Genomic DNA, 25,428 nt, shown 5'->3' with positions numbered 1-25,428 from the left:
TGTGGCTCATGTGATCGAAACCCTGTTACCCATTCAGTCCCTAATAGCACCACTCATAGCCCACACCCACACCCCGTTACCCCTTACACCCACACCGTAGCCTCCCACCCCACCCACCCCCACTCTCTCCATACACACACACACACACACATCTCTCTCTCTCTCTCCATCCTCTCTCTCTCCATCCATCATCTCTCTCTCCCTCTCCATCCTCTCCCTCTCCATCCTCTCTCTCTCTCTCTCTCTCTCTCTCTCTCTCTCTCTCTCTCTCTCCATCCTCTCTCTCTCTCTCTCTCTCTCTCTCTCTCCTCTCTCTCTCTCCATCTCCATCCTCTCTCTCTCCCTCTCCACCCTCTCTCTCTCCATCCTCTCTCTCTCCCTCTCCATCCTCTCTCTCTCTCTCTTTCTCTCTCTCTCCATCTCCATCCTCTCTCTCTCCCTCTCCATCCCCCCCCTCTCTCTCTCCATTCATGCCCCCCCCCCCCCCCGGCCACATTGACCTTACTGCAGCTTATCAGATGTGTCTCATCTCTTCTATCTCTGGACCTTTGCTCAGCCTCTTCCCTCCTCCTGGAACATTTTCCCACTTCCCTGTGCCTGGCTCATTCCTACCTGTACCCCTGCCCCCTGCCCCCCACTGTGGGCCATGCCACAGGGAGAGGCTGCCGGGAAGCTCTGCCCAGCATCCCACAGTCCCCTTTCCTGAGGGCAGCCTCCCCAGGCAGGGAAGGCACTGGGGCTGCCCTGGCTGAATAGGGCCCTTTATTCCCGGGCTCCCACAGAGAGGGTGCCGAGCCACTGCCCACCACACCAGCCGCACCCGCCACACCCACACCCACACCCAGTGGGGATGGCCTGGCCCTGATGCCGGCTCTGAGTTAACCACACTCTCTGGCCCCGCTCTGTCTGGGTCCTGGAGGGCGAGCCCATCCCTGCCACAGCCTCAGTCTGAGCCGTGGGGCGGGGAGTGTGTGTGAAGGGGAGGGGGGGGACGTGTTAAATGAAGGAAACAGTCAAAAGTGAGAACGTGTCTACACACACGCTCCTACTTATTATCCATTCAGCAAATGTCGGCGCAGGGCCCTGTGTGCCAGTCCTTGTGTTGGGCCCTGAGGACACAATAGTAAGTGAGTCGTCATCTGAGGTACAAGATCTCATATGCAGAGGCGAGATCATCACAGATCACGGTGAGCTCTAGGAGGGAAACAGAGAGGAAGGAGAGGCCTCCCTTACTTGGAGTGGCCTGCTAAGGCCTCCCCATGAGCTGGTGGCCCGCCGGACAGGAGGCGTTAGCGGGCAAAGGGCAGCGAGCGGGAACTCTGTCCTGGGAGAGAGGACAGCGTGCACGCAGGCCCCGATGTGGGAGAGAACTGGCCGTGTTCGTGGCACTAACTGAAGCCCAGCATGGCTGGCACGATGAGATGAGGTTGGAGATCGGGAGGCGTGAGCCAGATCCTGCGAGGCCTCGCAGGCTATGCACAGGAGCTTAGATTTTATTCTCAGTGCACCGCGAAGTCGCGCAAAGGTGTCAGCAAAGGTTTCGTTTTAAGAAATTATTCTGGCCCGGCTGGTGTGGCTCAGTGGTTGAACGTCGATCTATGAATCAGGAGGTCACGGTTCGATTCCAGGTCAAGGCACATGCCTGGGTGGTGGGCTCCACCCCCAGTCTCAGGTTTGCAGGAGGCAGCCGATCGATGATTCTCTCTCATTATTGATGTTTCTATCTCTCTCCCGTTCCTCTCTAAAATCAATACAAAAATATTTTTAAAAAAAGAAAAAGAAATTATTCTGGCTGCTGGGTGGAAAATGGATGGAAAGTCGGGGTGGGGGAAGGGTTTGGAATCAGACAGATAGAAAGTCATCATACAATTCACATGGGCTATAGGCCTCAGCCTTACCTATGACAACAGGAGCCTTGAGTCGAACCCTTCTGTGTGCCCAGCACCACGTGCTGTGCTAGTCCCGTGTGCTATTTCTTTTTTTAATATTTTTTTATTGATTATAGAGAGAGAAGGGAGAGGGATAAAGAGATAGAAACATCAATGATGAGAGAGAATAATTGATCGGCTGCCTCCTGCACACCCCACACTGGGGATCAAGCCCAGAACCTGGTCATGTGCCCTGACCAGGAATCGAACCGTGACTTCCTGGTTCATAGCTCAACGCTCAACCATTGAGCCACGCCAGCCGGCCCCAAGACATGGTTTTAAAGGCCCGGGGCATCCACTCCGCAGTTCACCCTCTGTTCCCACTGCCAGCAGCTGAATGGTCCTTGATTTTGATTTTGGTTTTTTAACCTTCCCACTGGGTCAAGAATAGGAAAATGCAGCTTGAACGTGAAATCACACCAGTGGCTATGAAGGCCAGTCCCTTAGTCTTTGCCACTGGTCCCACCGTTAGTGCACATGTGACATGGGTTTACCAAGCACCTTTGAGGGTGTTCAGCCCTGTCCAAGCCCATCTCTGAATGAGACCGCAATGGCGCCCAATGAGACCTAAGAACCTCCAGTGGCACCCAAGTGGTATTTGGCCCCAGCGTGGCCGCTTTAAATGATCACTAAGCCTCTCCCTTCCCTGGAGCTAAGGGCCACCCCAGAGGTCAATTACAGTGCCTTGCCTGCCTGCCTCCCAGAGTCGGGCTGGGCCAGCCCACGTTCCCTGCCAACGTGAACAGTGCCATTGTGGCCAACATCCTTCTCTGATTTGGTGTCTGCTGGGAACCCCTGGATGCTGGCTACCTTATAGGCAATTTGTAAGACCTGGGCTGCTCATGTCTGGCAGCCTGTAATCCAACGTTGATCTTACAAGGAATGAAATCCCTCCCGTCTGTGTCAGGCTAAAGACCACCCCTGGTCATTCTTCAGAGCAAGGGGGACCACGTTGGCAGACTCAGGGGGGTTTGTGTCTATTCACACTGTTCTTCCCAAAGCCAGTCCTAGAGGCAAGCATTTCCCCTTGTGTACAGCAGTTAATAAATCGGAAGCATGTTCACATTTCACAATGAAAAGGCACCTCGCTCCAGACTCACATGCACTTAAGTTTACTATAACTTGAGTCAAATCATAAAGCACGTATTTTTTAAATAAACTTGGGGAGAATAAACGTAAATAGCACTGAAGTCAATAATGTGTTAGTGCCCCTTCTGCAAGGGGTATCCCCAGTTGGTCTAAGTTCTGACATCCATACCAGTACCGAAGTGCTAACTTCACTGCCACCGGCTCCTTAGCCGCGAAGGTCTTCCGGGTGCAGGCGATGCTCCATTTCTCGGTTTGGACGCTAGTTACATAGGTGGCTTCAGTTTTTGACAATTCACTGAGTTACAGACATGCATGAGCACTTGTCCACATGAATATACTCCATACAGAAAGTTTTTTTATTTTTTTTTATTTTGAATTTTTTTATTAAGGTATTATATGTGTACATATCTTACCATTGTCCCCCCCACCCCACTCCCACACATGCCCTCACCCCCCAGAGTTTTGCGTCCATTGGTTATGCTTATATGCATGCATACAAGTCCTTCGGTTGATCTCTTGCCATCCTCGTTAGTATAGTGGTGAGTATCCCCGCCTGTCAGAAAGTTTTTTTAAAAACATATTTTTATTGATTTCAGAGAGGAAGGGAGAGGGAGAGAGATAGAAACATCAATGATGAGAGAGAATCATTGATCAGCTGCTTCCTGCATGCTGATCTTACTGGGGATCGAGCCTGCAACCCTGGCATGTGCCCTTGACCGGAATCGAACCCGGCTGGCATCTTTCAGTCCTCAGGCCGATGCTCTATCCGCTGAGCCAAACCTGCTAGGGCCAGAAAGTTTTTTTTAAGAAAAGAATTTGTTTTGGTCCCACAGCTCTATAAGGCTGCTCAAAAAGCCTTCAATTCCACCTGGTTCAGTAACGATGGATTAACCTTTGATGTGCCGGACAAGGTGCTTTCATCTCTAGCAGACACCCATAAATCGCACCAGGCCCCACTGAGGGTGGGGGAATGGAGGATATTGTTCCCTTAAGCCTGGCACTGGTACTAGGTCTGGGAACCTCCAAACTAGAATTTAGGAGACCATTTTCCCCTCCTAGATATGGGCTAATTCTTCGTATAAGCTGCTGTGGCTACACGAGGGCTAAGGTTTTTATGTATGGTGAAATCCCAGTGGATTTCTGTATCTGTTTTCCTGAGTGCAGTGTGTGGGAGAGGGCGGAGGGTGCTGGCTGGGGAGACTCACCTGGCTGAGTCATCCTAGAGTGCCCCAAGGTGGGCAGGTGGAGTGAGTAATCGCTGCCTCTCCAGCATGTTGTGTTCTCTGCTCTTTGAATTGGGCCGATGGAGGAGGAACATCCCTCAAAGGAGGAATGTATCCATGTGGGAGACGTGGTGTGTTTAGGGGCTGGGGGTTTGAATCACAAAAGGTTGCTGAGGCTGAAGGGAGTTAGTAGTTGACTCTGAGTAGGGAAGCCAGGTGGACAGTGGTTGCCTGGGAAACACTGTAATGCTTGGAGTCCACATGGTCAGCGAGGAGATGGGCAGGGCCAGGTTGGGCCCCACCTGCTTGACCTGGAATTGCCAGCTCATAAAACATCCCATTTGTTCAACAGTTATTATGGGCTGGGATCTGTGTGAAATGCTTTTGTACACTAGTTCATTGACTCCTCACAGTAACCCTTTGAGTTAGGCATTACTATGCCCACGTCGCTGTTTGAGGACACTGAGGTTCAGATAGGTTGTGACTTGTCCCATATCACACAGCAGCAAATGCCAGAGCCAGAGGTACTAGTCAGAAGCCTTCTGGGTGACAAAGATGAGACCCATCTCAATCTGGTGTACGAAAACAAGGTGGAGCCAGACTGAAGGGTCCCGAGTTCAATTCCGGTCAAGGGCACGTATCTGGTTGCAGGCTCCTCCCCAGCCCGGGCCCTGATCGGGGCGCATGCAGGAGGCAACCAGTTGATGTGTTTCTCTCACATCAATCTTTCTCTCTGTCTCTCCCCCTCCCTTTCACTCTCTAAAAATCAATGAAAAAACTATCCTTGGGTGAGGATTAAAAAAATAATTAAATAAATAAAAAGATAGATGGTGACATTTAAAAAAAGAAAAAAAGGTGAAGATTTATTGGCCGTATTACTTGAAAATTTCAGGGGCAGTGGTTTCAGGTATGGCTGGGTCTAGGCGACCAAATCGTGTGTCTCTCTAGCTCTCAGTTCTGTTTTCTTCTGTTGACTTCATACTCAGACAGGCTTTCCCCAGTGGTAACAGATATATATGCAGCTTCCTAGCAACTTGGGGCTTACAGTTTATGAGTTAAGAGCCTCTGGAGAAGAGAGCACTTCTCTTTCTGGTTGTCCCAGCAAACATCTCAGGCTGATTCTCATGGAACCAACTTGGGTCACGTGCTCATCGCTGGACTGGACCGATTGATAACCCCAAGAGTTTGGGGTGAGATGTGTCCCATTAAAATCAGACAGAGAATGAAGGAGGGATGGTTCCTTAAAAGAAAGTTAGGGCACTGTAATAAAAATGCTGACAGGCAAAGGCCACAGATGCCTACTATGCTAGACTACACCAGAGGTGGGTTCTGGGCATGGATCTTAGAGAGATTTGTGTGAGACAGAGCTCAGGGCATGGAGTGAGGACCCCCTGGGCTGTGGACCCTCCCCACTGGGGCCATGTCCTTCCAGAACCTGCATGTGGCCACTTCCTCAGCATCTGGGCCTCACCTCAGCTCTCCCCCAGCCACAAAGGTTCTCTCTGCTGGTTCGGGTAAAGAGCAAGCAAGGCCAGGTAATGCAGGTGAGAAGCAGGACTGGGTGGCAGGTGTAATCTGAGCCAGGCAGAAGGCTAGCGATAGTGGGGGTGTCATCTCAGCTACATCAGGGGCTGAGCAGATGGCCTGCCGTCCCCAGACTGCAGCAGGTCAGAGGGCTTGAGACGGTGGAGAGATTCGGGAAAGACTGATTCTCCCTCTTTTTTCCCCACGGGCATTGCCTGTGCCTTGTCACCCTGTCTTGGTCTGTTTGGGATGCTGTAACAAAATACCATAAACTGAGTAGCTTATAAGCAACAGAAAAGTATTTCTCACAGTTCTGGAGGCTGGAAGTTCAAGTTCATAGTGCCAGCATGTCAGGTGAGGACCCCTTCCGGTTCCAGACTTCAGACTTCTCTCTCTGTCCTCTCCTGAGGGAGGAGCTCGGGAGCTCTGGTGCCTCTTTTATAAGAGAACTGAGCTCATTCTTGAAGGCTCCGCCCTCATGACCTAACCACCTCCCCAAAGCCGCACCGCCGAATACCATCATATTGGGCATGAGGACTTCAACAGATGACTTTTGAGGGGGCACAAACATTCAGTCCATAGCACAGCCCATAGCATACTTGTCATTTGGGGGTCGGGGGGAGGACTATCCCTCTAGTAACTCACATGTTTTCTCTAATTTGTCTGGGAACTTTGTGTTTTCTCTCCTGGGGTCATATCAGCCGGCAGAGCCAGAAAGGACCTCTTTACCCCAACAGCCACTCAGTTCTCAGACCTCACAGCTTGCCTCTCCCTTCTCAGGGCCCAGAGACCCCGACCCACTCTGCATGCACTCCCCTGTCCCTTCCAAGGGCACAGGCTGCACCCACATTCATTACACCCAGCTCCGTGCCAGGCGTTGCCAGGGACGAAGGGAGTACAGAATCTCAGGAGTACAAGACCCCATCAGGTGTCTGCCGGTTCTGTGGACTCTCCCAGAATTCCCTGTGATGGGTTGAATAGTGGCCCCCAAAAAAGATACGTCCACATTCTAACCCCCCAGAACCTGTGAATATAACCTTTTTTGGAAAAGGGTCTTTGCAGGTGTAATTAAGTTAAGGATCTCAGAATGAGATCGTCCTGAATGAAGGCAGGTGTCCTGATAAGAGAGAGGCAGCAGATTTGAGATGGGACACAGAGGGGGTAGGCCATGTGGAGAGACACAGAGGGGCAGGCCGTGTGGAGATGGAGGCACAGGTGGGAGCCATGCAACCATAGCCAGGGAACTCCTGGAGCCACCAAAGCTGGAAGAGGCAAGGCAGGATTCTCCCCAAAGCCTTCAGAGGGCACACAGCCTGCTGACACCAGGGTTCCACCTTCCGGCCTTACTCCTGTGAGAATGAATTCCTGCTGCTTAAACGACCAAGTGTGTGGTGTTTTGTTACGGTAGCCCCAGGAGACGAATGCACCCCCCCTTTCCTTTTTGTCCTCAGATCCAATTCCATGGGCAGGAGTGTCGTTGGTGGGGAGTGGTCTGTCCCATTTCTTAGGCGAGTCCCCTGTGATGCTCCAGTCTGCCTGGGCTGCACTGAAGGACGAGGGTCGGGAGCACCTGTGCCCTCGGAAGCCAGGCTGGCTGGGGAGAGCTGGCTGAGGCATTGGGAGGAGGGGGGGTGCTGGGAAGGTCTGAGGGGGCCCTGAAGGTGGCGGCTGCCTGACAAATTCTCCAGGACAGCAGGGGAGGGAGGGCGAGAGTGGAGTGACTCCCAGAGGGTCCAGGAGCTTGGCAAAAGAGAGTGAGGCAGGCAGGCATTCAAGGAAGGCTTTGTGGGGAAGGATTTAGGATGGGGAAGCTGTGCCTTTGGGTGGGGAGGGGTTTGGGTGGACAGGCCCAAGGGCACTTAGAAGAAAACCAAACTCCTTTTTGTGGCTTACAAGGCTCCTACACGCCTCTCTTCCATCTCCCGACTTTGGTCTGCGGTGCCTCTGCCGGGAGCTTTCCTGGCCCGGAGTCTTGCATGACTGGTCTTTGCCCTCCTCAAAGTCTCCTCTGACATCAGGCAGCCTCCCTGACCACTAACCGACGTCTCCCAGGCACGCCCTGCCCACTGCCCCCTTTTATTCTCTCTCTTTTTTAATTGACATTTTTTATTTTATATGCTCACCATTCTGTTCTTTTAATTTTTCAATTATAGTTGACCTACAATATTATATTAGTTTCAGGTTCACAACATAGTGATTAGGCATTTATATAACTTATCTGACACCATACAGTTATTACAATATTATTGACTCTATTCCCTATGCTGTACTTTACGTCCCCATAACAGTTTTTATAACTGGCAATTCATACATCTTAATCCTTTCCCCTTTTCTACCCCTCCCCAGTGCCCCCTCCCATCTGGTATTTTATTCTCTTTATAGAGGTGAGGGGAGACATATATGTGTGACCAAACTACTTACTAGATATGAAGTTGTATACTGTATCCCTTCCAGGCACCCCTCCCCCAGTTAGAAAATAAACAGGGCCCCCATCTGGCTCATTCACCACAGAGCAGGCCCTCCGTCAAGACAGTGATGGATGGATGGATGGATGGATGGATGGATGGATGGATGGATGGATAGATGGACGCATGGGTGGATGGATAGATGGACAGATGGACGGACGGATGGGTGGATGGATGGATGGACAGATGGATGGACGAATGGGTGAATAGATGGCATTCCAGGGGGCAAAAGAAGCAAGGAAGAGGGAGTTATATGCAGATATGTACATTCGCATACAGACATTGTAGATCTTGCCAAGAATAGATGAGCCAGGATGGATAAAAGAGGCCTGGAGGCCAGCCCTGTTGTCACTCCTGAGCAGCAGTATGTGCTTGCCCATTTGTAAGAACACATTCCTAGTCATGGAGGTTGCTACAGATCCTTCATGGCTGGGGGCGGGAGGGGGGCAGGGCTCCCTGGTGCTGTATCTGTTCTTCCTGGGCCCCTGTCCTCCTGCTTCTGCTCAGGGAACCCAGTGGATATCACATTCACAAGGAGGACCCTGGAGGCTGTGGTGGGCTTAGGGGTTTAACTGCTCTCAGAAGCTTTTGTCTTTTCTTTACCCATTTCACTCTATCAATGAGAAGGAACTCTGTCCTCCTCTTTCACCTTCTTGAAATAAGTCATTGTCTAGAAGGAAATGCCACTGCTAAGACCATCAGGTACCACTAAGGTGCCTCATTAAGTGCCTGGCATTTTGGGAGGGAGGGAGAAACACCTCTGCCACCCAAGCATGTGCACCTTCCTGAGCCATTGCCTCACCTGTCCTGGCCCCGAGTGGACACTTGCGGTGAGAAGGTCAGGCCAGATTGGGGGTTGGGGCAAAGATCAACATCCCCCAGGTGACACCCATCCACCTGTGAGGGTGAGCATCCCCCTGGTCCTACTGGGCTGGCAGCTGCCCAGCCAGGGCGGGAGAAGGGGGTAGAGGAAAGGTTCTTTAAGAATGGGGAGGTTAGCTGTTTCAAGAGTTCTTTCTCACCTAAGTCCACTAGACGCGGGGTCACCTCTCCTTCCCTGCTTTGTTGAGCCATTCATCCTTTCGCTCTCACCCATTCATGCTCATCCATTCACTCAATCAGTCATTCATTCACTTGTATATGGTAGGCAGAGACCTCGGGAGGGCTGCCAGCACCCCATGTACCATGGCATAGCCCACCCTCCGAAGTTATTGCTTGCTTAATTCTCAGTCAGCCTCCAGTGCTGATCCCCAGACCTCGGCACAGCACCTGACACGGAGGAGATGTTAATAATGTTCCCCCCCACACACACACACAATAAAATCCTAAGTCCTCCCCAAGGCTCTCAAGGTGAGATTGGAGCCCAAAGAACTCTTTGATTTCATGTCTTCTTTTTCCTCCGAGCTCCAAAACCCCAGGTTGAAATGCCAACTCAGCCACTTAATAGCTGTGTGAGTTTGGTCAAGTCCTTCAGCCTCTGAGCCACCATCTCCTCCTGGGCAAAGTGGGGATAATAAAAGCACTTGCTTCAGCCCTGCCCTGTGTGACTCAGTTGGTTGGGCGTCATCCAGTAGACCAAAAGGTTGCCGGTTTGATTCCTGGTCAGGGCACATGTCCGGGTTTCAGGCTTGATCTTTGGTAGGAGGGATGCCACGATCCATGTATCACTCTCACATCCATGTTCCTCTCTCTCCCTCCCCCTTCTCCCTTGCTCTCTCTCTCTCTCTAAAAATCAATTTTTTAAAAAATATATATTTTATTGATTTTTTACAGAGAGGAAGAGAGAGGGATAGAGAGCTAGAAACATCGATGAGAGAGAAACATCGATCAGCTGCCTCCTGCACACCTCCTACTGGGGATGTGCCCGAAACCAAGGTACATGCCCTTGACCGGAATCGAACCTGGGACCCTTGAGTCCACAGGCCGACGCTCTATCCACTGAGCCAAACCGGTTTTGGCTAAAAATCAATTTTTAAAATTTTTAAATAAAATAAATTTTTAAAAGTAGTTGCTTCAAAGTCTTTGTGAGAATTAAGGAGCAAACCCAATGAAGAGCTCCCGGCATGTGCCTGGCACGGAGTCAGCACTTAGCTTCTTTTACCACTTGTCTCACGCCTCCTGCTCCTCTCAGTTCCATCAGCACCACTAGATAAATCTTAGGGCCTCTGGAAAAGGACCGGCCCTTCAGTCTCGATGAGAATGCGGAGGGCCCCGTGGAGGAGGGACCTACTGCAAGGTCACACAGTGGCCCAGCGGCCGATGGCCCAGGCAGGACTCTAGCCCAGGACTCCAGCCGCGGCCTCTGCTCCTTCTGCGAGTCCCGCCTTCTCAGCCCAGCCCAGAGTGGCGGGAAGAGGGGCCTCCACCTACATGCTAGGACCCTGTTGGGCTTGGCAGCTTTCTTCCCCATTCTCAGGAATGAGTTAACTCCTGAGGTCTGTTTCAGGCCCCGTGTGTAATCTTCCTGACGGTGCTTATCATATTTCTGGGGCAGCATCTGCCTGGCTTTGAAGACTCGGGCAGGAGCCTGGCCTCACCATACACGGGCTGAATTATATTTACAAGCGGCCTTTAATGCCCTGTGGTCTCGGCTTCCTTAATGGGGATTTTCCTCCTCCTTTTTCTCTCTCTCCCTCGGTCACCGGTTTGGCTTTCAGAGTGCGGTTTGGATTCCTAACAGAGAAGTCGAGGCCATCGGATCCCTTCCAGATCTTCCCTCCCTCTTCCCCCTCCTGCCCCCGCTGCCTGTGCCAAAGCCCCAAGAAAAGAAAACGTTGCTCCTGTCAGGATTTCAGCGGGGAAGAGAGAAGCCCTGTTGGGATTCCAAAACAGGCCCCGGGAAATGGCTGGTACAGAAGTCCTCTGACTCCGCACCTGAGCGCAGACCCGCAGGCCTCCTGGGGCTGGCGGGGTCCAGCCCAGAGGCATGGCCGCCTCATTTGCAGAGGGAACCCGAGGGGCAAGGTGGGGGACCATGCCAGCGTGGGTGAGGAGCCCTCCCACCGTCTCTCAACCTCACCCACCTCCCTTTTCAGAACCGGCTGCACCTTCTGGAGGCCTCCATTGTTTTTTCTGTGTGGTTGTTTTGTTTTTTTTTTACTTTAAGTTGTAATGAACATTGTATATGAGATCACTTTATGCCTTCATCTTCTCAATTGTTTCTTCCTGTATCTGCCCCTTTCCTTTCCACATGGCGAGATTTGGCTTTACAGTCCAGGGTCTTTCTGCGGTCTTTGTCCAGCTTCAGTCTAGTGATACCCACCGTGCGGGGGGAATGCCCGCTTGGAGAGTTGTGCGATGAGCCTGCTCCCACTGCACTTGTTCGGTGTGGATGACAGGTTTCTTCCCGCAAACCTGGACCACTTTACCCATGTGCTGCCCTTCGTAGTGTCCTCACGGACCCTGAGCTTCATCATCCTTTCCGAGGGGCATGGATCGAACATTGTACTTCTGTCTCAACTCTTTGGAAAGAGGAAGAGACATAATCTCCTTGTGACTGTGGGAAGGTGCACTGAAATGCCTTTTATATGGTTCTTGCTCCGGTCAGAAGTCACAAAGGGATTGAACTTCATTTTGACCACCGGCGCTTCAGCGATCACAGTCGTTCTTAACTGTCTTTTACTAGTTCCGTCTGCAAGTGGGTCAGGTCCTATGTGATCTACGTATCTATTCTATCTATATCTATATTTATAATCTTAAGATACCAAACTTGCCGAAACCGGTTTGGCTCAGTGGATAGAGCGTCAGCCTGTGGACTGAAAGGTCCCGGGTTTGATTCCAGTCAAGGGCATGTACCTTGGTTGCGGACATCCCCAGTGGGGGGTGTGCAGGAGGCAGCTGATCGATGTTTCTCTCCCATCGATGTTTCTAACTCTCTATCCCTCTCCCTTCCTCTCTGTAAAAAATCAATAAAATATATTTAAAAAAAAAAAAGATACCAAACTTAGTCAGAGGTTTGGCCAGCCTTGAGTTGGGGTCTGGGAGGGGGCCCTAGTTTGTCCCCCCACCCCCCTCCTTCCCTTTTAGTCTCCCACAGGATGAGAAAGGCCAGGAGTACAATTTTTGGAGAATGGTCAAGCCATGTTTTCTCTCCTTTCAAAAGGAGCGGATGGCAATGCCAGCTCTGTGGGCCCTGGTCCCTCCTGTGGTCTCTCCTTTGGTTTCCTCTGCTTCTTAGATGATCCTTTCGCTCCTGTGAGCTACCTCTTGACCACTGGTGTCACTGGGCCTGGGTGACCTCCAGCTCCTGACGCTTAACTGGCTCAGGTCTCAGGTTGAGGGCTCAGAAACCCAGCCCCAGGCTGCCTGTCATTTTGTCAGTCCCGAGAGCAGGTCTCCTCACGCCATGCATTTATGTTTACGTGCTGTTGCCATGGCTGCACACATATGCTCCTGCAGCATGCAGGCAATAAAGCGACAGGCAACCAAAAAAGGGTAGGAGGCAGAGAGGCCAGGAATACCAAATCTGTGACATCTTCCCCCAAGAAACAGCGGCCGTCGCCAGGGTCTTGATAAATCGCGTTTTATCTCCTTTCAAAAGGAACACGTGGTGGAGCCTATTCATCTTGATGACATTGTCCAGTCTGCACAGTGTCATCCCTCTGGTGGGGAGACGGCCCCTTTGCCCAGCCTCAGAGAGAAAGGCAGGAAGGAGAGCTTGAGGGAGAGAATGAGAGAGGACTGTGAAAGGCCAAAAGTACCTACTGGGCGCCTGCTGTGTGCAAAGCCGGTGCTAAGTGGAGTGTATGGTGCTGCAGAGGAAGGAGCGGCAGCCCGTGGCCTCTGGCTCACACCCTGTGTGGAGAGATGAGCGACGTGAATGGAAAGCAAGCCTCACACATGATGCATTAGATGCTCCCCTGGAGCAGGGCTGGAGACCAGTACCTGGGGTGACGGGAAGTCAGGGAAGACTGTCACAGCTGCTTTCAGTGCCCCAGGTCCCCTTACCATTAACCTCTACCTGCCAGAGGCTGCTCATGGGAGCGACTGGGGGCTTTGTTCTAGCCAAGGGGGCGCACTCAGCCAGAGGAACCATGGAGTTAATGCTCTCCAGGCGCACTCAGCCAGAGGTGCCATGGAGTTTTGCTCTCTGAAGCTTAATGACAAGCCAGGGGGTGGTGGGATAAATACCCGAGCCTCCTTGCCCTCATTCGGGATACCTCTGAGGTATGATCTGCATTCCCCCTACCTCCTACCCCCGAGTTCCTCAACAGAACTGCACTCTGGAGCCGCAGAGTGAGGAGCTGGCTCTGTAATGCTTCCACCCCTTCTCTGCCTTCCTTCCCCACTCCCTCCCCCCCCCCCACTGGTACTTCCCAGGATCACCTCCCAAATAAACGACGTGCACTCCACTCCTTGTCCCTGGGTCTGTCTGGGTCTCTTTCTGGGGAAACAACCTGGGGAAGCAATGCCTTTCTCTGTACTTTAGTTGCATCTAGACAGAGGACACTTAAGTGGATTTGCATGTGGTCTACACATTTGTTCATGTGCAATGGTAGTTATCTCAGTTAGGGCTCCTTTAATGCAAGTGATGAAAATCCATCTCCAACCAGTTTAAATAAAAAATCATTATTTATGCAAGTAAAAGTGCCAGGTAAACTCTGGGTTCAGGAACAGCTATATCCAGGCACTCAGATGATGTCCAAGAAATGTGCCCTTTGCTATCTCTTGGCTCTGCTTTTCAATCATTCGAGAAACATTTATTGAGTGCCTACCTTATGCCAGGCACAGGCCCTTTCTCTCAGTTGGTTTCCTTCTGAGGCAAGAAGAAAGATGGCACTAGAAGCTCCAGATTTTTGTCCTATCAGCTTAGCAACTTTGGGAGAAAGAAGACTCCAGCAGAAGTCTCAGGGCTGGTCCTCATTGGCCAGGTTCCCTGCCTACCTCTGAGCTAGTCACTGTGACTCTGGTTTTCTAGGCAGGGTCACATGCCTACCCTTGTTGCCAGGGGGTGTGGGGTGCCTCATCGGAACCACAAGGACTAGGAATGGAGGAGGGAGGCTCTCCAGGGGGAAATAGGATAGATTTAGACAACAGATGCCTGGTATACTAGATATACCGGTTAATAATGTGGAATTTTTTCAATAGATGGGGTTATACATATGTTGATATATATACGATTTGATATGTATGCTATTTTGTTGTATTGACAACAAGCTTCAAAACTTCATATATCAAATTTTCTGAAAGTGTTAACATCGTAGATATTTTTACGCTTAAAGGTGTCAATTTTTGTGCCAAAAAAAAGAGCATTTGTGAGAAGTTTTAATTCATTACTTTATTTTGAAGAAAAGTGCTGCTGAAAGTTATAGTATACTTTGGGTAGCTTATGGTGAACGTGCTCCATCTCAAGATATTGTGAACATTGGTTTAAACGCTTTAAAAGTGATGATTTCAATGTGAAAAACAACATCCAGGTCAACTGAAAAAATTTGAAGACCAACAATTACAAGCAATATTAGATGAATTTCATTAACCAGTTAATTTTGCGGGTACCAGTTAATGTGGATTAATCATTAACCAGTTAATAATGTGGATTTTGTGATCAAAGAAAACACGATAATTTCAAGAGAAACATCAAAAGTGCTTTTATTCAAGGTAATGTCCATTGCTAGCACTTTTCTTCAAAATAAAGTAATGAATTAAAACTTTCTGCAAATGCTTTTTAGGCACAAAATTCGGCATTTTTAACCGTAAAAATACCTATGATGTTAACACCTTCAGAAAATTTGACATATGAAGTTTTGAAGCTTGTTGTCAATACAACCAAGTAGCATATATATCAAAGCGCATACATATCAACATATGTGGAACCCCATCTATTGAAAAAAATCCGCATCATTAACCGGTACACCTAGTAGCTATGCCATGAGCACTTCACAGTGTACCAGCTCAGATGAGATAGACAGGCCCCTGGTGGCAGGAGACTCGCAAATAGCTGTAACACACAGCAGAATGCACGAATGCCTTAGGAATGGACAGAGTGCGTGGATGCCCTGGAAAGCTGGAGATTACTCCCAGCTTGACCAATCAAGGAAGGCCTCTGAAGAGGGGGCATTGGCCCTAGACATTGATGGTCTTTGGGCACAGAAAGGTCAGCTGTGATTGTCTTTGGGCCTTGAATGTCAGGCCAAAGAGTTCATATTCCAAATTTAATTATTGTGACGGACTGTGCATTGACCTATTTGTTATCATTGCATTCTGCTTGTTCAGAGGAGCCTGCTGGGAAGGTTTGAGGGGTTGGCATTTCCTGTGAGCCTTGCCCATGCCTGTAAAAGGGTATATCAGCACAGCCATGCAGTGGTCCGGACGGCTGGAGGCTGTGTGTCAGAGAAGTTGGGGAACAGTCAGGCCAGGGCAGCCAGGCCCCCTCGGCATTGGCCTGTGCCCGCCCTGGAAATAGCCACCCACTTAAACTAAGAATAGGAATTCCTGCCCGGCTGGCAGGAACTAATGCCGATTTCTCAAGGAGGGATGGGCCAGAAAACAAAACACAGCGTTGGGTGGGGCCATCCTTTGTATTTATTTGCGAGGTCACTTGGGAGCTGTGCCCACGTCTGGGCATTGATCCTGCCATTAGACCCAGACACGGTGACCTGGGCCAGATGGCAGCCTCCAGGGCTCCTCGCCTGCCCGAGAGGTCCTGGGCTCTCAGCCTTGGGTGCCTCCTGCCCCCTGAAAGAGGTGACTACTCCCTTGTTGCCTTGATGCCGAGAAGCCAAGGGAGAGGGGACCGAGAGGGGAGGGTCCCAGGTCCCTGTGGCAGCTTTGCCTGGAATCACCTGGCTCACAAGCATTTCTCTTCCAGGCAAAATCCTCTTCCGGAGAAGCCACATCCGGGACGTCGCTGTGAGGAGGCTGAAGCCCATCGACGAGTACTGCCGGGTAAGGCTGTCTGGGGGCTTGGGGGCCGCCCCTTCTGTCCATCTGTGAAGATACATCCTGGGGCCTGGTGCTTCCTGGCCAGAGGGGTGGGTATGGGTGTCCCTTAGGGAGGGGCCACCCCATGACTGGGTCACCCTCTGAGGGCCTCAGGCTCACAGCTGAGCCTCTACTCCTTTGGGGACCCGTCCTTGTTTACAAAACGCCATTTTAAATCACTTCCACGGGCTTGGGAGCTCAGCGAAGGGCTTCCTGTGAAGGGATTCTGTATGTGACGTTCTGCTGGACGTAGAACTGTTGCTTTGAGTTCCTGTGGGACGTTGTTGGGATCGGTTCTGGGTTCAAGAGCATTCGAAACGTATATTTGTTTATTCACAGAAGTCTTGATAGTTACAGAGTTCATGGACACATCTTCATAGGTACAAGTGTGCACACGCTCACACACACACACACACACACACACGCACGCGCACACACACAGCATGTGTACGCACATGCACTAGGAGAGCCCATGCCAGAGCGCGGACGGGAGCGTGACAGCGATGTCCAGATGTAGAGCCTGTTGCCTTTCTACTTGGATTAGAGCCTAGGCCCCTGCAGGGAGAGTGAGGTCCCTGGGCGGGCTGAACTCCTCACTAGCTTCGAGAACTTGGGCAAGTTCCTTCACTTCCCGGAGCCTCATTTCCACACCTGTACCTCAGGGAGAATAGTGCCTCTGCAGAAGGTAGTTCTGGGGAGGAAAGGAACTGACACATGTGAGCAACAACAGCGCACAGTGTCTGGTACAGAGGAAGCATTCAGTAGATGCTACCTTTTTGTTATTGTTCCGTGGCAGAAAGTTGAACGTGACCGCTGGGTACCACTGGCTTTCATGGAGATGGAATGTCTTAAACTAAACCTACGGTGGAATCGGAGGAGAGGCAAGTGGGATGGCGTTTTGTTGTGAGTGCTAGTATTAGAGCTGGGGTCAGACCCCAGGGCCCCACCTATTAGCTCTGTGACTTGGGGAGAGTTACTTTGCCTCTCTGAGCCCCAGTTTCCTCATCTGTAAAAGGGGGATAGAAACAACTCTTTCACAGGGCTCATGAAAGGGGTTGAGTAAAGGAAGGTATGTCTCAGTGTTCGTCATTCTGAAATACTCTGTCCCTACACAGAGTTGTGACCGTAAGATTCCTTTTTGGCCGGCCAGCGTGGCTCAGTGTTCCTATGAACCAGGAAATCACAGTTCGATTCCCGGTCAGGGCACGTGCCCAGGTTGCAGGTTCGATCCCCAGTTTGGGGTGTGCTGGAGGCAGCTGATCAATGATTCTCTTTCATCGTTGATATTTCCAACTCTCTCTCTCTCTCTTTCTCCCTTCCTCTCTGAAATCAATAAAAATACATATTGGGGTTTTTAAAGATTCCTTTTTGCGCTAATGTTTGATATTTCTCAATCACTGTTTGGCAATAAAAATGCTCAAATAAGAATCATGTTGCTAAATTGACTGGGCCGGCAGGCACTCCCACAGACTCTGCGTTAAGCTGAGTCTGAATTTCGTGACTGCAGATCGTACCGGTCACATTTTCTTCCTTAACCTGAAAGGATGCCCTGATGATGAATTATTCCCTTAAACCAGAAGCTCCTTTTCCTCAGACCAATCCAGCCGACCTAGGAGAGGCTGCGGGTTCGGTTCCAGGCCACCGCAGTAAAGCAAGTGTCATAATCTTTTTGCTGGTGGAGGGTCTTGCCTTTAATTTGTAAAAAAGGCAACATCTATGCAATGTGAGAAAGCGAAGCACAATAAGACAGGGTATGCCTGAATTCCTTTTGCTCTTTAAAGGGCATTTGCCATTTCCAGTTAAATTGATGGCTGCAGCCTGAGCTTTTATTTCTCCTCATTCCTTCCCAAGAAGTTAAATAAATGGGCAAAGCTAATGGAGGAGAGGGCAAAGGGCAGGAGGACGCATCTTCCAGCTGGGATTCAAGGCTCGCGGCAGCCTCGGTGGTGGAGCCCGGGCATCTGCAGCTGGTCTCTGTGGAAATGCCCCCTCCTAGGTCATCTGGAGGGGGAGACCCCTAACATCTTATCCCCTGGGATCAGGCTTTGGACAGGACTCCTGAATCAGGATGAGAGTCAGGGGACTCTGGGGTCCCAGGAGTGCTGCTGGTGGCTGAGGGAGCCATTTAAGTGGGGTCTGCAAGAGGAGGAGCCTCCTAACCTGATTAGCTCAGACAAGAGCGGCTCAGAGCCAGGCAATGAGGGGCAATGTCCTGGGTTCACCAAACAGCCAGACATTTCACAGGCTGTAATTTACTCTGAGAATGGTGGGGGGCAGGGCAGTGCAGAAGTGACCTTTAATTCTGCTGAATTAGAAAGCTGGGATCTATGGTCTGATTGTCTGGGACCTTAGAATGACCTTGGAATGGTCATCAGGAATAAGGCAGTAGCCATCCATGGTCACTGCCACCCAGGGTTGCATTTCACAGCTCTGCCCAATCTATGGCCACTCAGGATCCAACACTTCACTCAACGTCACTGCTCCCCACAGCAAAGTCCACTGTCAATGCCATGTGTGGTCCACTCCCTGGCTGGCCCTTCCCTTGTCTATGCTTGTCCTTGGACACACTGCTTAGAATTTCGGAGTCAGGGGGTGGCGGGGGGGCGGTGTTATTTGCAGTACCCTGCATATGCAGCTCTGCTTGGCTGGCCACCACCTTCCTTGACCTGCTAGACAACGTGCACTCCGAGTCCGGGATTTGCTGGGGATTCAAATGCGCCCCCCATTGTGAAGCTGGCTCTGTGCACAGAGCAGCCAGCTCCTCTGCCAGGACTCAGATGTGGAAAGTCTGACCGTGCAGGGGACCTCCCCAGACTTCAGGCCGTCCCCCTGCCTAATGGGGATTTCACAGCCCACGTCTCTGTTAATTTCAAACATCTATGGAGCGGATTGGATGAGCGTCACGGAAAATTTAGCGAGCGCCAGCCAGTAATTGTTTTATGTGGCACTGGAGGGCCAGGTGTCTATCAAGAGGGGTTCCAAAGGCATTTCTTTGACTCCATAAATTAATTTAATAGGCAACATGGTTATGCGGTTAATATTTAATGGTTCCGTGGCCTCAACACGTTGAAAACTTTCATCTCACTAATAAGCTTGAGCTATACTTTAGGGGCTCTGACTAACAATTTTATAAGTGACTCCATTTACCCTGTTCCTGCCTGTGACATACATGTTTGCAGTTTTTGTCTAGGGGATAATGTAAGTATCCCGGGGGTGAGGGAGTGGAGGGGTGAGAGTGTTTGAGAATGATCCGCTCCCCCTTTGCCATGTTAATGACATTTGTACAGGTCTCTATCTCCTGGTGGGTGTGACAAACCTTTTTGCTGTCTAAAAAGCGGAGCTTGCTTCTATTCTGCTGTCAGCGATAGACTTGCCTCAGGATCAATGGCTTTCTTCGTGGGAGAAATGAGGGGTTGGCTATAGTTAGGCTGGGCGAGGGACTCCAAGCCCAACAAGACCCTCTGACTCTCACGGGCTCATTCATTTTCATCCCCATTTCCCAGATTTGAAAGCAGAGGCTATGACTTGTGGTGGTTCTTAGTCCCAGGTAGTCTCCCTCCCACCGTGGGAATGTTCCACCACGGCCCATCATTGGTTCTCATTAATAAAGAGAAAGGACCCAGCCTGCGTGGCTCAGTGGTGGAGTGTCAACCTAGGAACTAGGAGGTCAGGGCACATGCCCGGGTTGCGGGCTCAATCCCCAGTGTTGGGCGTGCAGGAGGCAGCCGATCAATGATTCTCTCTCGTCATTGATGTTTCCATCTCTCTCTCCCTCTCCTTTCCTCTCTGAAATCAATGAAAACAAATTTTTTAAAAAAAAAATAAAGAGAAAGGTTCATGTTTCAACCAAAAGAGTCCTTTAAGAGGCACCAAAGCTCCTAGGTGGGAGGGGAACTTCATTGCTCAGGGCGGAGACTGAGGCAGAGAGGCAACACTGATTCGTCCATGCTTCCCCAGTGGTCTGCTTCTGGGGGACCTAGTTGGTAGAATCTCCCCATCTGCTCTGGCCCAGCCTGTCCCTTTCTCCTTAAAGGCCCTCAGAGGAGCCCCATTGCCCACAAGAACCGCTGAGTGGCTCAGCCAGGCCCTCTGTGGGGTGCTCCCAAGTGCTGCTCAGGCCGAAGCTCTCACCCCTCTCCTCCGAACTCCACCGTCCAGTCTGCCGGACGTTTGGCCATTCCCAGCTAGCCAGACCCCCTGAGGCGCCTGCCCCTTGGCCTGTGCTCGCCCCTCACCTGGGGAAGTATTCAGCTTCCACAGGGTCCCTCCCAGAAGCCTCCCGACTCCCCGGGGAAAGCTGACCCCTTCTCTCCCATTCCCCAGGAAGCCCTGTGCATGCCTCCACATCACACGTCATTCCCAGTCGGAGGGTGACATCCATGTGTCCATCTTCTCCAGGCCAGGAGCTCCTGGAAGGCGCCCTCTGTTTCCGTGTGTCTTCACTAACCAGCAAGAAGCCTGGCCCCACGGGGGCGTCCAGCCAGCATCTGATGACAAGCTGCAAAGATCAATACGAGCATAGGACACCTCGGAAGAGGGTGACATGTCCCCAAGGCCCGATGTACGAGGATCTCTTGTGAAATGGCTTAACCTACAGCCGCAAATTAGACACTATTTCCGTTTCAAAGGATTTGCTGCCTAAATCCTTGAAAAAGAGAACTCCTGTGTTTGAGATACTCAGAGTTACAGAAATTCTGTGAGCACCCAGCTTCCTAGACGGTGATGTAGAAGGAACAGTTGGGGCAGGATAGAGGAGCCCCAGGAGTGGGGATGGGGGCAAGAGTGGGGGCCAAACGGGCAGAACTCCAACCCCCCGTGACATATCCCCACCCCACCCAGGGTCCCTGGGCTTTTACCTAGAGATGTCCATTGATTAGAAACCAAAATGATGCTGATAAAAAGAGGAAATTGTCTGATCCCGGGGAAAGAGCAGAGCACACACCTTGTTTTGCTCAATGCAGAACTTTGCTTTTTGTCCTGAGACAAGCGTTACCCAGCGCAGTGGGCTTCATGGAGGGGGTTCATTTCGGAGCAGAGGGTCTGAACACAGCCTGGCCAGGGTCCCCTCCCACGTTGCTCCGCTTGCAAAGACCAGGCTCGGGCCCGCGTCCCTGGGAGGGGGTCTCAGAGACATGCAGTGCGGCCACCCTCTCCCTTATCTGAATCTGCACCATCCGGAATGGTGACATGTTGCCAGGTGGTGGCCCATGCCACTGGCTCCCAGGAAATGGTCTCCGGGGCCAGGAGCTGGAAACTTCAGGGCAGGTGAGGTCTGGGGGAGGGAGGCCCTGGAAGAACTGGCTGGTGGGCAAACCTGGATGGCTCTTGAGTGCCTAGGCGCCCCTGCCTCAGCCCCTCACCCTCACCCTGTTTCTCCAGATCTGCTGTCAGCCAGCTCGCCCACCCCCTGGACCACAGGACGCCAAGGTTGGATGGGGACTGATGTTAGCTCAGCTGACATCCTGCATTCTCTAAGCAGCCCCACGGGACGGTGGCCCCTCCCTGGATGCTGAGGGCTCTGAGGTCATTCCAGGCCTTCTCCCTGCTGGGGGCCTTCCGACCCTCCAACCTCACCTGAGTCAAAGCTCTGATAGAAAGGCTCAGTGAGACTGATTGATAGATCTGACACTGAAGTCACTGATAGTGGTGCTATTTACAGTCCTGGAGCCGCTGGCTATTGAGCTGGAAGAAACGTCAGAATGTCTCTAGTCTGGAATTGCCCCAGCTGCGTTCCCTGGGCTGTTAGTAGGAATCGTTTGGAAAACCAGCTCTACAGTCAGAGAGACCTGTGGGTAACGGTGGAGGCGGTAGAGAGAAGTAGATCAGACAGAGCGTAGGCTCTCGACTAGACGGCCCCATTTAAAGCCTTGCTGCTTAGTAGCTTTGTGGCCTTGGGAAATTACTTATAACCTCTCTGTGCTTTAGTTTATCCTAATGGGGACTTGGAATCGTGTTCATACCTATCTCGGATGTAATGTGATGATTGAATGAGGCAGTCCCCAGGATGTCATAATGATTAATAAATGCTGGCCTAACAAAGCTCTGCGGGTTTCTTTCCTGCAGGACTTCTCAGAGCCTTTGCTATGATAATGAGTATGGTGATTTCCAAGACCAAGATGGGGATCTACAAAACATCCTTTCACCTGTGCCCACAGAACTCATGTCATCTCATCAGACAGGTGTTCCATGAGATATAGTTTGAGATTCCAGAGCTGGTCTGTTTTATCCTAAAAGAAATGACAACTGGAGCGTGGAGGCGAGCTGCCCAAGGTCAGGCAGCAAGAATAGAAAGGCAGAATTGGAGCTAGACTTGAGGTCTCCGGACTCCCCTTCCAGTGTTCTTTCTAGTATGCATCATTGCTTTCACCATCAGAGTAATGGCACCGAGGACAATAGTGCAACAGCTAACATTCACTGAGCATTTGCTTGATGCCAGGCACTGTGGTAGGATCCTCGTATTTATGATCTCACTTAACCTCCGAACAGGTAGGGGCCATACCAAACCCATTGCACTGAGCTCAGAGACGGCAAATCATATATTCGGCATCACACAGCATCCTGGGAAATGGCACAGCCGGAACTCAAACCCACGCCTGCCTGGCCCTGAGGCCCCAACTTCACCACCCCCCGGCATGCATCTTGCAGGTGCAATGGCAGAACTTTAGGCCTGAGCCAGGGGTGGTGCCCCAGAAGTCCCCATATACTGGCCCTACCTGCTCCTCTCAGGACGGCTGGGTGTGGGGGTTCCCCGGCTCTGGCAGCCATCCCCAGCCCAGGCCTCCAGGACTGACTGCTCAGCACCGGCTCTCCTGCCAAACGATTTTGGCCAGAGATGGGCTTGGCGACTGCTCTGATGGAAGCTGCTCTGAGCTGAGAGCCTCTTGTCAGCCTGAAATCAGGACGAGCTCTCCATGCGCTCCCCTCGGGGCTCCCTATTAAATAAAGATGTCTGCAGCGGTTCCACCGAAAGGCCCCTTTGTCTGAGGCCCTCACGGCCCACGCGGCCTCTGCCCCCAGAATGCCGGTCTCGGTCGGCATGAAGAGCCCCTGTGTTCACCACGGGTGCTGGGCGAGCTGCAGCCTGGCGGGCTCTGCGCCTGGCGGGTGGCGGAGCGCTGAGCTGGGAGGGCGCTCGCGCTTGGCCACTGGAAACCTGCCCTGCATCCCCGCCCTGTCCCTGTCAGGGAGGTGACCCTGGCAGCGACTCTGCGCACACAGAGCCCAGGCCCCTGTAATGGGCTCCTCCTGCCCCCTACCCATCCCAAGCCATCTGTGTTTCCTGCTGACCCCTCCTGCCTCCTGCTAGGAGCACTGGGCCTGCACATGCCTGCTTCCCACTTCTCTCTCTGTCTCTGTCTCTCTGTCTATTTGTTTCTGTCTGTCTGTCTCTCTCTGTAACTGTCTCCATCTCTGTCTCTGTCTCTCTCCATGTCCCTGTCTCTCTGTCTCCATCTCTCTCTTCTTTCCACCACCCTCTCTCTGTCTCTCTCTTTTTAAAAAAATATATTTTTATTGATTTCAGAGAGGAAGGGAGATGGAGAGAGAGAGAGGAAAACATCCATGATGAGAGAGCATCATTGATTGGCTGCCTCCTGCATGCCCCCTACTGGGGATCGAGCCCACAACCCAGGCATGTGCCCTTGACTGGGAATCAAACTATGACCTCCTGGTTCATAGGTTGATGCTCAACCACTGAGCCACATCGGCCGGGCCTCTCTGTCTCTTTTCCTCTCTTCTTCCTCAGTCTTTCCCTTTTCCTTCTATCCTTCCCGGGGGAGAAAACAGCACATACCACGTGAGTTAAATGAAAACTTGAACTCTGTGGGGGCAACTTCCACCCATCCTACCTTCTGAGCACAGTATCCCCAGGGTAAACAGAGACAATGGGGACAAAACTGGCAACACGTCATCAGGTGTGCTGTGGGGGGTACAGGGGCTGTGTCTGGCTCATCCCTGTACCAGGGCACAGCCCCGTGTCAGGCACACATGGAAAAACCTCCGTTCTTTGTCAGATCATTGGAGAGTCAGGGGGCCTAGGACAGTGCCTGACACATGGTCGTTACTTATTAAATGTTAAATTCCCTTCCTTTCTGTTTCCTGGCTGTTCATGCGGATGTGATCAGTTAGAGACCCATGGAAAGCCACGGGCTCTAGAAGGAACAGCTGGGAGTTGCATAGTGTTGCCTTATATGTTTTGGTATAGGACTTGTCTCATCTTGCCCAGGTGTGGGTTTGGCATTGAGAAGGGCCATTGTGGTAGGATGCCTCGTGCTCAATGCCACACTTGGATTGTTACCTGATCGGCTCAGAGAAGGATTAAACTCTCACTTCCCTCTTCCTCAACACAATCATTCTGTTGATGCAACCTAAGACCACGCGTGCTTTTATGCCCCATTATCATGTCCCACTTATTTGGTCTTCTGCACATCAGAACCCTTATTTATTCTTTCACTAGAGGCTCAGTGCACGAATTCGTGCACGGGTGGGGTCCGGCCAACCTGCCCTGATCCGGCCAATTGGGCTGGGCCAGCTGTGGGGAGGGGCCGCAGGTGGTTGGCCGGCCGGCCCCGCCCCCTGGTTGAACTCCTGGTCGAACTCCTGGTCAAGGGGACAATTTGCATATTGGCCTTTTATTATATAGGATGACTTCATTCATTCAAACAAATACTTCCTGGGTCAGGCACTCTTCTAGGATCTGGAGACACAGTCAACAGGCCTGACGAAAGTCCCGGCCCGCATGGAGCTTACCTTCTAACGAGGCCTTTCCCACCTTTGATGGGGCCTGTGGGCAGGCCACTTGGCCTCCCTGAGCCTCTGTCCCCAAATCTGTAACATGCAGATGAGATCTGCCCTCATGACCTCATCAGGAGGGTTCCCAGTGACTACACTGGGGGTCTCAGCAAGCTTGGCACAGGGGAGCCGCTGGATCGGGTACTGGTGGAGGTGGCTGGGAGGCACAGGTTTATGAAAGGGTCTTGTCCAACTGACCACTGACCTGGAGCCCCTTTATCAGCAGTTCCTCACTCCTGCCGTCCTGGGGCTTCCTCTCCCTCTGCTGGCTCCAGCCCAGAGTTCCTTGGTCCTGTCTCTCAGTCCTGCTTTGGCAGTGACCACTCCTGTCTGTTTGGACCAAAGGATCATTCCAGTGTTTTCTCTCCATACTGGATTAAGAGGCCCAGAAGCAGGGCTTCACCTGGCCCCAACCCTCCATGGTCATCAGGGGTTCCCGTGTCCCAGGCTGCAAGGTGTGGAGTCCACGCTGGTGTGTAGCAGGAACTC

General features: G+C 51.6%; 1 protein-coding gene across 3 annotated transcripts in view; it reads left to right on the top strand.

The window, feature by feature from the left end:
* SH3PXD2A (SH3 and PX domains 2A) overlaps positions 1–25,428 on the top strand; it is a 218,670-nt gene that overhangs the window by 94,275 nt on the left and 98,967 nt on the right. For 2 of the 3 annotated variants that reach the window (XM_079793356.1, XM_079793354.1), the window contains exon 4: positions 16,037–16,113. In XM_079793356.1, coding sequence (XP_079649482.1) covers positions 16,037–16,113 — 77 coding nt within the window. Of the gene's footprint in view, positions 1–15,783; positions 15,913–16,036; positions 16,114–25,428 lie in introns of those variants that run through there. The other variant, XM_079793355.1, reaches the window with a different exon arrangement.

Source organism: Cnephaeus nilssonii (genome assembly GCF_951640355.1).
Source record: "Cnephaeus nilssonii genome assembly, chromosome: 16".
Taxonomy (NCBI): Eukaryota; Metazoa; Chordata; class Mammalia; order Chiroptera; family Vespertilionidae; genus Cnephaeus; species Cnephaeus nilssonii.
This window is presented reverse-complemented; position numbering and strand designations above follow the sequence as displayed.